Source organism: Phalacrocorax carbo, chromosome 16 (genome assembly GCF_963921805.1).
Source record: "Phalacrocorax carbo chromosome 16, bPhaCar2.1, whole genome shotgun sequence".
Lineage (NCBI taxonomy): Eukaryota > Metazoa > Chordata > Aves > Suliformes > Phalacrocoracidae > Phalacrocorax > Phalacrocorax carbo.
In genome coordinates, this window is record NC_087528.1 from 9,352,318 (window position 1) to 9,364,159 (window position 11,842).

The 11,842-nt window shown below is 64.7% G+C and overlaps 1 protein-coding gene across 1 annotated transcript; it reads left to right on the plus strand.

The window, feature by feature from the left end:
- The first annotated feature begins 61 nt into the window (after positions 1-61).
- TIMP2 (TIMP metallopeptidase inhibitor 2) lies at positions 62-11,487 on the plus strand. The gene is made up of 5 exons (XM_064466950.1): positions 62-470; positions 8,572-8,672; positions 8,756-8,864; positions 9,240-9,364; positions 9,758-11,487. The coding sequence occupies exons 1-5, from the start codon at positions 344-346 to the stop codon at positions 9,956-9,958; spliced, it is 663 nt and encodes a 220-aa protein (XP_064323020.1). The 5' UTR covers positions 62-343; the 3' UTR covers positions 9,959-11,487.
- The last annotated feature ends 355 nt before the right edge of the window (positions 11,488-11,842 follow it).

The following is an 11,842-nucleotide window of genomic DNA, read 5'->3' on the forward strand; positions in this document are numbered from 1 at the left end:
CCGGTGCCGGCGGCGGGGGCCGGGCCGGGCCGGGCCGGGGGAGGCGATCGCGGCGCGGATCCGCATCCTGCGGAGGGGCGGGAGCAGCCGGGCTGGCCCCGCGCCATGCAGAGGAGGAGCAGCAAATCCCCGGAGCACATTAAAAAGCGAGGCTGAGCGGCAGCAGGGGAAGGAAGAAAACACCTCCATAGAAGGCAGCGGAGGAGCGGCCGCAGCAGCGCCCGCAACGCCGCGCAGGGGCCGCGGCTGCCGGACCCAAACTTTCCGCCGGCGGCTCGGCCGGGTCCGGCGGTGGATGCGGCTTTCTCAGCCGGGTCGCTGAGCCTTGCAGCCCCGCCGCAAGATGCCCGCCGCGCTGCCCAGCCTGCTGGCCTGGCTGGCGGTGCTGCTGCTCGGCAGGGCCCGCCCGGCCGACGCCTGCAGCTGCTCGCCCATCCACCCGCAACAGGCCTTCTGCAACGCGGACGTAGGTGAGTGCTGCCCGCCCCCCGCACCGTGCTTTGTGTGTGTCGTGTCCCCCCACCCCCGGACCCCCGGCGGGACCCCCGGCAGCCCCGGCCCGGCCCGCGCGAACTTCCCGGCGGGGGAAGGGGTGGAAAGTTGGCGCGGAGCGGCCGGGCTCGGCGGGCGGGCAGAGCCGCCCCGGGCCCCGGCACCTGCCCGCAGCCCCGCACGGGTGCAGGTTCCGCGCCCCGGCCGGCCCCGGGGGTGTGTCGGCGGGAGCAGATGCGCGACCGGGCGCGGTCCGTCTGTCCGTCCGTCCGTCCGGGGTGTGTCCGTCCCTCCCCGCTCGTCTCGGAGTGGGGGGAGACACCCCAGCGGCGGCGCCCAGCCATCGCTCCCCGGGCGATGCGAGGAGCCGCCGCCGCGGGGTTGGGGCCGGGGCTGGGCCGGGCTCCCCACGGCGCAGCCCCGGTGACACGGGTGAGCCCGGCCTCTTCCAACTTTGATTAAACCGCGATGGTACGTGGCAGCGCGGGGAGCTGACGGCCCCGGGGGAGGCCAGGGCCCGCCGAGCGCGGCCGCCTCTCGGACGGCACCGGCCTGGAGCACGGAGCCAGCACCCAGCCCGGGAGAGCCAGCCGCGTTGGGCTCGGTCACCTCCCGTCTGTTCCTTATTCCCAGGCATTTCCTCTCCCCCGTCCCACTTTGTTCGGCTTGGATGCTGCTGAAAGGGAGGGCTTGGCAGTGCCGGGATCTGGATTCCTCTTTCTATGAATAATGCCCTTATTAAATTTTAACATATTAAACAAACAGACCAGCCCAAGTTCCTGACGCTCTCCTTTGCGGGGCAGTTCCCAGGCTTAGCTGGAGAGGTGACATTCCCAAACCCTTAGGCACCTCCAACCTCTGGACGGCCCTGCCCCATCCCCTGCTCCTGAACCAACATGCTCCTGATGGATTCCCAGGCTCCCCTCGACCCTTCCAGACCCCACTCTCAGCATTTCTCCTCCACGGGGGCAACTCCTGGAGCATCTGGCTGCTGCCCCTGCCCCATGTGCCCCAGCTCCGTCTAGCCTTGCTGCTCAGCACGGCGTGCCGTGAAGCATGTTGGGGACAGGGAGGTTTCTAAACAAAATGGAGCGCTGAATTTTTGGAGCTGCTACTCAAGCCGGTGCCTCTGGACTATGGGATTCCCCGCATCTTCTCAGGGAGCGGGGTTGCGGCTTCCCGTCACGCTGTCATCGGGCTCAGCTTTCCCGGGCACTCGTGACTCACTGCCCGTCCGGGGTGACGGCTCAGCCATGACTCAGCTGCTGAGTCACTGTCTGTCTCGGCAGCCCCGGCTGTCTCAGCCATCCCCTGGGAAGGTGTAGTGTGGCCTGGCAGTGGTCGCCTGCAGCTGGGGCTGCCCCGCTGCCCTCAGCAGGTGCCTGTCCTGTGGGTGACCAGAGCCTGTCCTGCCGAGGCAGCCTCTTCCCGGGCTGTGCTGCCTGCAGCCTTGGCACCTCACGGTTCCCAGCCTGAGTCCCCTGTGCGGCTCGTCTGGATAGTTTTTGTCTTGTGTGACCCCAGGTGGGGGCAGTGCTGGGCTCGGGGATGCAGGGCTCATCCCGGGATGAGCTTCCCAGCGTTCTCTGTCCACACAACATGGATTCATCTCCTGCAGCCTGTGATCCCTGGCCTTCTTGCTGCTTCTCATCTTCCCCCTGGATGCTCTCTGGAGCTGGAAGGCTCCTTTGCCAGCTCCCTCCCTGCCAGTACGAGGAACCTGGGGCGAGCCTGGGGTGCTGGGTGCTGCCAGGACGTTCCCTGGCTGCTGCAGATGAAGCAGCCCATGTCCAGGCTGGGCCCTTGGTGGAGATGTGATGGGGTGGCTGATGCCCTGTGGTGCTGGGTGCACCTGGGGTGTCCTGTGAGTCCCAAGGCTTGTGCTCAGCCCTTGACTGGGGGGAGCTGGGTGAGTATAGTGTGGGGTCCTGGTCCTGTGGGGCTGGGATTGCTGCTCCATAGCATGGAAAGTGCCTGCCATGTCCATCTGTGCCTCCCCATGGCCCCCTACCCTCACTCCAACCTCTGCAGCTGGCTGTCCCCTGGAGCAGAGCTGGAGCCTAGGGCTGTGTTTCCAGGTGGTGCAGGGGGAGACAAATGCGACTCTGCCTTAGCATGGGGTGCTGGAGGGGCTGGGGGTCATGGAGAGGCTAGGAGTTGTGTCACTGGAGCTGGTGACTTGGGAAAAGTGACCTGGCCTGCCTGTGCTTGTGCTTCCTGGCCCATGAGATGGGCAGCAGTGTTCTGCACAGCCCGAGGGCTCAGGGCTGCCCCATCTGCCATTCCTTACCCAGGCTGTGCCGGGGCAGCAGAGGCTGGTAGCTACTCTCTGCTTGCTGGGGGGGTTTGCTCTGCTGGGGCCACTCAGCTGTGAGAGATGCTCAGCTGCCAGGTGGGGATGTGGATGGACCGGGGGCTGCAGCAGGAGACCCAGCTTCTGCTTGTTCTCCTCTAGAGCAGTGTGGGGATGTGTGGTTGAGGGAGGTGATGCTCAGCCCTTCTGGGCGTGGCCGTGGCTTTGGCCTTGTGGCCAGTGTTGGCTCCAGGAGGGGCCGATGAGGCAGTGGAGAGCAGGGGCTCGGTGTGCCACCTGGGACAGGGGGCACCTTGGATGCAGCCCCTGGCAGCATTGCGCTGATGCCGGTTGTCCCAGTGCTCGGTTCCTTGGGATGGGGTGCAGGGAGTGCAGAGGAGGGGGAGGAATGATGGAGGCTGCCAGCAGCCAGCAGGGACCAGGCCGAATTGGGGAGAGAGGTGGGAGCAGTCCCTGCTGAGGGCTGCTGGAGGGAGTGCAGCTGCCTGGTGGGCCCTGCCGAGCCCTGGTGGGGCCGAGGAGCTGCTGGTCCCCTGTGCTGCTCCGCCAAGCTCCGGTGGTCGGAGCCCTTTCCGTGCAGCTGGCGCGGAGGGGCCGTGGGCTGACTGCTGGGGCTGCCGCTGATTGGACCCCGTCCCGCTCCCGTCAGAGGGCCGGGATGACGCACACGGCCATGGCAGCGCGTAACCCGTGGCTCCCATGCAGGCCGGCAAAGAAGCAGGGCCTGGTACTCAGGCACTGCCTCCCACCTCCCCATGGGTGCTGTCATGCACCCACAGAGCCCCCATGGCCTCCACTGCTTCTCCCTGTGGGGCTGCCATGCTCAGCTCCACATCCCTCCAGTCTCCACATCCCCAACACAAGCCTGCTGCTGTGCCAGGGCAGGGGGTGCCTGGCTCCGCTGCCACCACAGCTGCTGGGGTGCAGGCAGGCATCTGGGGGCTGGTTGTTGCCTGCATGCCAGGCAGGGTTGGGACTGAGCCCCTCCTGGGGGCTGTTTGCCGGCTCTCCATCTCTGCTGGCCTCAAGAGGGGCTGGAGTGACCCTAGGGCTGCCCCTGCTGTGGGGACGGGCACCCAGGCTGGCAGTGCTGGGCGAGCAGCGGGCAGTGCTGGCACTGGCAGCCGGCCCCTTTGCTCAGCCGGCTGCCAGCAGCCCCGGAGAAGGGAGCTTTGTTCCCCAGCCATTCAGCCCAGTAGCGGCCCCCGTGGTCTGTGGGCATCGGCACTTCCCAGGGGACTGTGGGCGGGTGCTGGCGGGGCCGTGTGGTGGGGTCTGGGGTGGGATGGTGGAGGAAGGGGTGGCCATTTGGCATGTCTCTGGCCAGGAGGAGAGTCCCAGGGCTGAGGCTCCTTGTGCTGCCCCTCTGCCCATAGGGCACACATAGGCAGGCGCTTTTCAGCAGCTTTCCCGAGGTAGGGTGGGCTATGGCAGGATCCATCCCAGCTGCAGGGCAGCACCCACACAGCTTCTCTTGGCAGGTCTCACCAGGGCAGGTCATCACTTCCAATACCCCTTTCCTCCTTTCACAGGGAGAACCTGGGCTGCTGCATCTCTCCTCAGGGCCTCACAGCATCTCTCCCCACTGCAGCTCCTGCTGCGATGGCAACTGTCTGCAACAGGAACTCCCTGCTCAGCAGCCAGAAACATGGGGTGCAGCCCCTGAGTTGGGGCAGCCATGCAGCAGGGTCCAGAGAAGAGAGCATCCCACTGGCTGGCAAGCCCAGAGAGACCTCTCGATGGGTTTGTGGCACTGGGTGACTCTATTTGCCCCCAGCTTTGCTCCTGGAGCTGGACTGCAGCCCCAGTCTGTCCCAGTTGGTCACACGCTCATCACCCAGCCATGGGGATGCAATGCAGGGTCAGCTGGACCCCAGCATGGGGCCCTTCCTTGTGGCACCACTTCCCACCATGGCATGGGGACCCCTCTGCTGCGGGGTGCCCTGGACTCCTTGGCCCCAGACAGCCCCAGCTGGTCAGTGTGGGAAATCACCACCTCCCACCAGCTCCCCATGGACATCCACCCCTCTGCAGCTAGGGAGTGATCCCCTCTCCCTGCCTGCACTTGTGACCGTACTTGCATCCCGCTGCGGGCAGGAGGATGGGGCAGTGAGGAGCAGTGCTGGGAGGCAGATGGCGGCCACAGGCCATGCTGAGGCAACCACAGCGAGGTGTGGGGAGTTATTGAAAAAGCCCTTGGAACTGGCCCCAGCCCCAAGTGCCCTGAGGCAGTGGGTGCGGGCGGGCAGCCCTGCTTGGTGTGTGGGGCTGGGGGCTCTGGAAGCCCCAGCTGCAAGCGCAGCCCTGCTCATGCAGCAGCTTCTGTGCAGAGTTAAAGGTGAGTGCTGGGGTTTCTCCCAGTGCAGAGGCAGGAAACAGCCAGCTGGCAGCTCTGGCACAGGGGTGAAACCCCCTGCCCTGCTGGGGCAGTGGGGTGAACCCTGGTGGCAGAGGGCAGCAAGGGGACCCGCTGCCTTGTAGGGGTCTGCCCCTGGGGGTGTCCAGAGTCCTCATTACAGGATGGCCACAGCTTGCAGCCCTGGGGGCCAGCACAGGGGTTGTCACTGGTGGGGCTCCCACCCTGCTGGGAGGGGGCGGCCCCACGGTGCATCTTCTTGCTGCAGCTTGTCCTGCCTGGGGAAGGAGCGCTTCCAGCATTGCCCTGGTCAGACTCGGTCATCCAGTGCTGGTGGTGTGCTGCGCCTGCCAAGCACCCAGGGAGCCAGGAGAGCCTCAGCTCAGCTTCATGGAGGGTCTGGGCTCCTGTGGCTGGTGGCTGTCCAGGCGAATGGCAGGAGTGGTGGGTGATGCAGCTGATGGAGACATTGGCATTTGGGGAGGTCTGACTGCTGGTCTCTGAGCACCCGGGGGGTTTCCTCTGTCCCTTGGCCCTGCCTCCTCATTGCAGGGATCTCAGCCAGGGTCTCCTCCGGGGCTCCCCTCCACAATCCCTGCGGCTCACCCTCCTCGCCGCTCCGGTTCCTGGCTGGCGCAGAGCAGCTTGGCTGCATTGCTGGGGTCTTGGCGGGGAAAGCGCAGCACAGCCGTCCCCTCCACAAAGCCGCACTGTTCAGAACAAATCCGCCTAGAATTGGGCTGCATTTTTGTCAAGTGATTCATCAGCACGTGAATGGAAAAGGCTGGAGCCCACTGAACCAGTAACCATTCCCCGCGCCTGGAGCCACGGGGCCGGAGTCAGCACACGGCTCTCCAGCTCCGTTGCACCCAAGTTACGCCGCAGCACGTGGGAGGACACGGCAGCCGCTGGGTTGGGAGGCAAGGGGTGGCCCATGCCTGCAGTGACCTGGGCGCACTGCTGGCAGAGGAGTGGGCACAGGCAGCGGGCAGGAACCAAGCCAGTGTTTGCCAAGCAGAGCTCCTTCAGCCTGAGTTGGGCCTGGGCTGGGGGGCTTGCACAGAGGGGCTCACCCTGCTGCCGGCTCCAAGAAAGGAAGCTGGGGCTTCCTGCGTGGCCTTGATGCTGCTTTGCTGCCAGCGTGCCGGGGCAGCCTGGCCCTTCCCCAAGGGAGGGGAGCATGGCTGGGAAAGTCCTCGGTGCAGCCCTGGAAACAGCAGGCATTGCGTCTGCCTGCCCCGCACCGAGCGAGCACCCACGTTGACTGGGGTGGCTGTTTTGGGGAGCCTCTTCCCCAGCCCCTGCTTGTGCTGGTGGCCACCCTCTCCTTTCCAGAGTAAACTCAGTTGGTACTTACTGGTACCCACATGGGGCCGTGCCCCCTGACCTTCAGCTTAAATAGCCAATCCACGTGCCCTTGTGCCCTGTGCTATTTATAGAGGGCGGTCAGATTCCCTTTCCTTGCCGTGCCAGGTGAAAGAAGGCAAGTGCATTTCTGTCAGGCTGGCAGGCAGCCCCCGGCTGCTCCCACCCCAGCACTTTTTGGTGGGGGACACTAGCTGTGTCCCCAGCTTGCCTTCCTGCTGCCCTGGCTAAAGTTTGGCTCCCTGTTCCCTACCCTGCTGCATGCATGTGGAACAGGGCTGGCAGGACCCTGGGGTGCCCCCGAGGGATGGGGGAGCAGAGCAGGGAGCCCTGTGAGCCCCTGCCCTGCAACCAGACCCCTTCTCTGGCTCAAACCCTGGCTGTGGGGGTGCTGAGCAGGAGCTGCGGCTTTGGGGCTGCCATTGCCCCCTGTGCCATCAGTGTCCCTGGCATCCCTGGTACTGCCTGGGGCTGGCTGGGCGCTCCCATCACCGCACGGGTGGGGGGAGCTAGGCAGAGTGGGGAGCTGCTGGTCTCAGCGCAGGGACCAGGCCCTACACGCCTGAGTGGCTGCATCCACCATACGTGGCTGTGACCTGCACAGCGCAGCACCAAACCAGCTGCTGTATCCTGAGCTGGTGGGTCAGGGTGAGCTTGCTGCCTGCCTGCCTTGCCTGTCCTGGGCACCCTGCAGGTTACAGCCACGTGCTGAGCACTCACATGCCAGTTTGTGCGTCCCCAGGCTGTGCTGGCAGCATGACCATAGGGACCCTTCCATGGCAGAGCTGTGTCCATGTCACTGTCCCCAAGCTCCAGGGTGCTGTGGCCTTGCCAGCCCAGAGCACTCAACTTTACCCCTTGGCACTGAGCACTGGGACCTCCCTGGGGCCTTGTGGAAACAGGAAGGCTCTTGCCTTTGCCTGGGCTGCTTGGAGCTGCTGGCTGGAGGTTTTGCTGCCTCCTCTCACAGGGTCGTGTTTTCTCACTGCCCCAGTCCTCAGCACCCCCAGGTTATTTTTGCAGAAGGAAGGGCAGGAAGTGACACCCTGTGGCCCCCAGCCCCAGGAGGATGTGGTTTCTGTGCCTGCACGGGGTGAGGCTCTGTGCAACAGTAGCTGAGGTCTGGCAGGGAGCCGGCAGCCAGAGCATCACCCTGTGGCTGCTGGGAGCCCTCCGTGGTGGGACAGAGACCCCAAGTTTTGGCTGTGGGGTGCAAAGGCAGCCTGGTCCCAAGACTGCCACTCCCCTGGCAAGGGGGTGTGGTGGGGCTCGTGGGCTCCCTGGCTCCTCTGGGAGGGGGGCTACAGAATGGGGGGGCCTGGTGGAGCTGGGGACCCTGGCACGAGCTGCCTGTGCAGGCACTTGGTGGGCAGCATTAGTGCTCGTGCTGGCCATGGTGAGTGGCCGGGATGGTGCCATGGGGCCATGGCTTCTGCCTCTCTCTGCACCCAAAGGTGAGCCTCCAAATAGCTCCCTCTGCCCTTTTCTCCTCCAGCCCTGCCAGGCCATGTGGGCATTTGGCTGGGGCCCTCGTCAGAGACTGGTTTAATTAATGACAGTGGGACAAATATCACAGTGCTCCCAGGATGCTGCTGGCAGGTTTTAGCTGTCCCAGTGCCATCTGGGTGATGGGCACGAGCCCGGGCAGGGCCAGCCTGTACCCATGAATCTGGCAGGGGCTGGGCAGAGACCGAGCCAGCGGTGGCCAAGGGTGACCGGTCCAGCACGGCTGGTGGCAGTGGGGACAGGTGATACTGAGGTGACCTTTCCTTATCAGTCCCTGTGATGGTGCTGCTGCAACGCTGTCTGCGACTATCCCACACGTGCCAGAGCCCCGTCCCTTCAGCGACAGCGTGTGACAGCCAGCTCTGCAGGCAACTGGGTGTCTGCAGGGAGGGCAGCGGGCTTCACTGTGGGCAGTGTGGGCAGCCAGCCCTGTGCAAGGGTGGGAGGCCCTGTGGGATGCCAGGGCAGCACTGTGTGGTGCTGGCGGCACCTCTGGTCCCCTGCTACCCCTGCTGACCTCAACACCTCTCCATTGCAGTGATCCGAGCAAAGGCCGTCTCTGCGAAAGAGGTGGATTCAGGGAATGATATATATGGGAATCCGATCAAACGAATTCAGTATGAAATCAAGCAGATCAAGGTAACAGGGCAAGTTGGGGCAGGAGACTGGGGGGGACGGGGCAGCCTCTGTGCTGGGAGCTCACTCCTACTCCTTCTTTCCAGATGTTTAAGGGCCCCGACAAGGACATAGAGTTCGTCTACACGGCTCCATCTACTGCCGTGTGTGGCCGGCTGCTGGACACCGGCGGGAAGAAGGAGTATCTCATTGCAGGTGGGTGGCTGTGAGGGAGGGCTCTCAGGGGACACTGTGCACCTCCCGAGACGCCTGTGATGTGTGTGCCCAATCTCCAGGCATGAGGCCCCTGCCTCCTCCTGCTCCAACCACCAGCTCTCAGTGGACCCGCCAGCTCTGTCCTGGTTGTGCTCAGCAGCCCCAGGCTGTGGCAGGGACAGCTGGGGGATGAGCCTCTGCTTCCTGGGGCTCACCATGGACAGTCCATGGCAGGAGGGGCCGGATTGCTGCAGCCTCCGGCCCCCCAGGGTGGGCTGAGCCCCAGGCACCCTGAGTCAATGCCAGCCCCAGCCAACATCCCCCTGCCAGGGCACCTGGGGGGACCCTCTGAACAGTCTCTCTGCCTCTCCCCAGGCAAGTCAGAGGGCAATGGCAAGATGCACATCACACTCTGTGACTTGGTCTCCACCTGGGACTCGCTGAGCCCGACCCAGAAGAAAAGCCTAAACCAGCGGTACCAGATGGGCTGCGAGTGCAAGGTGAGTGGCTGGGCTGCCCCCTGCTCCCCATGGCAGTGGGGTCTGCAGCCCCGAGGCAGGTGTGGACTCTGCGGCAAAGTGCTCTTCCCTGTCCTCCAAGGATGACACTGCAAGGAGCATGGCACGCAGCCGGGGGTGTGGGAAGGTTGCCCAAATCTTTGACTCTCCAGCTAGGAACCAAGGCCAGCCATGGGACCCACGCCCAGGGGTTCAGTTCCCTCAGTCCCCCTGCATCAGGGTCACCGCCATGCCCCTCATGGATGGGGCAGCTGGCATCCCTGTTCCAGAGCTGGACCATCAGCCCCAGCCACCCCATGCTGCTTCCTCCTGCCCCGCTCCCGCCCCGGCGTTCCCCCAGTCAGGGTCGTTGGTGACGGTCTCTGTTGTGTGCAGATCTCGCGCTGCCTCTCCATCCCCTGCTTCGTCGCCTCCTTGGATGAGTGTCTCTGGACAGACTGGGCGATGGAGAAGAACAACGTGGATGGGCGGCAGGCGAAGCACTATGCTTGCATCAAGAGGAGCGATGGCTCGTGCGCCTGGTACCGCGGCATGGCCCCCCCCAAGCAAGAGTTTCTCGACATCGAGGACCCCTAAGCCAAACGAGCGCATTCCAGTAGCCAGTAGAAAAAACCTGCGAGATGTTAGACTGGTCCACGCTGATATCAATTCCTGGAGACAGCATGAAAATCCGCTCGGCTGCAGGGGTCCCCGGGCTGTGGTGGCTGCCACGCATGTGCAGGGGGCAGGGATGGGGACCAGCTCTGTCGCAGGCACCTGGCAGCCCGTGGCTGTGCTGGGCACTCCCCTGCTCACAGCAAGGCTGAGCGGGGTGTGGGGACACCCACTTGCTGGGGCCACGTCCCCACCTGGCCACGCTCAGCCCTGGTGCCCTAGCAGCTGCGAAGGAATTGAACCCTCATGAGTGGCAGGAGCTGCCCTGTCTGTGTAGCAGGTCTACCAGTGCCCCCACCACGGGGGAGCTGCCCCAGCAGCTCCTCACTGCAGCACCCCTGGCCACCCTCCAGCACTGGGGACCCCACTGTCCCACTCCTCACCCACTGCCCGACCCTCTCTTTGCGTTGCAGGAAGGGTACAGCCCTCCAGGCAGGGGCTCTGGGCGGCTTTACCATGCAGCAGAACATCCACCTATGTCCGAGGGGCCATGGGCCTTTCGTGGGGCCAGATGGCTCCTGCGCTGGTGCCTTGTCCCAAAAAGCCAGAGGGACACATAAGCATGGCTGGGGTGCCCCCCCATGTGCACCCAGGCACTCCTGCCCCTCTCTCCCCATGCTCCTCTCCTCATGGGGACATGGAGGTGAGCAGGGGGTTCACCACCTTCCCCAGCATAGTGATGGGGGGGTCTATTCCCACCGCAACCTCCTGCACGGGCAGACAGCTGCTGCCAGACCCTTCTGCGGCTGCCACCGTTGGACAGGCTTAGGCCCACCAGCTTTGCAGGCAGGCAGCGAGGTTTGCCAGGGAGTTCCCTCCCCGGCAGAGCACCAGAGGCAGGAGATTCGGCGGCGCGGGTGCACGTTGTTTACCATCGCCTCGTGCAGCTCTTTGCTGAGCCGTGCCGCGGCCTTTGGTAGCGCTGCAGCATTGCGGCCAGTTGAGCTCCCTGCTCTGCGGCGGCGGGGATGGAGCCCAGCGCTTGGCCGGGTGCAGGCAGCCGCAGGAAAACCCATCCCCTCCAGTGAACCCTCCCACACACCTTGGGCCCCGCTTTCTCTGAGCCATTCCCACATTGCAGCGGCACCAGCGTGTGCCGCAGAGCTGCCCGTCCGCGACACAGGCAGCACCGGCACGTGCGCCCGCTGCCCCTTACCGTAGCTTTGGGAGCGTGCTGGGAATAATCCCCGCAGCCCCGCTCTGGGGGCGTTTTCATGCTGTGCGTCCCTGTAAGGTTTAAGATGTCGTACTGGACCAGTCTGGGCAATTTCAACGTATTAAAGAGAAAAATTAAAAAGAAAGAAAAAGAAAAAAAAATCCCCAACCTCTAATCAATCCCATATACGACTCCTGTTCGCTTACTGTATGGTTATATCATATGTGCCATTTACTCCTGTCTCTGCTGGTAGTCTATCTTTGAGTTTAATATTTCCACTTGTTTTGCCACCGGCTGTATGGTCCCTGTGCTGTAATTTCCGTCTCTCCTCGTCAGGCGCTGGAGTCGCACCGGTTCCGTGCGGGGTCTCTGCAACCGGGAGTTCCCGGGCAGGGGAGAGCGGCGGCGGGGACCCGCTCCTCCGGCTCGGCCGTGCGGCGGCTCAGCCGGTCCCCCCCGGCCGAGAAGCAGAGGGTCCCCGCCGGGTAGTGACTCGGACCCGCGGGGCTCCCGCCGCCTGCCCGGGCCGGGGCCCCGAGGGGAGGAGCTGCGGCGGGGCCGCTCTCAGACCCGCCCCCCCCCCCCCGGCAGCGCTGCCGCGGCGTCTAACGGGGCGGGGAGCGGGCTGGCCCCGCCCCGCTGACGCGCGC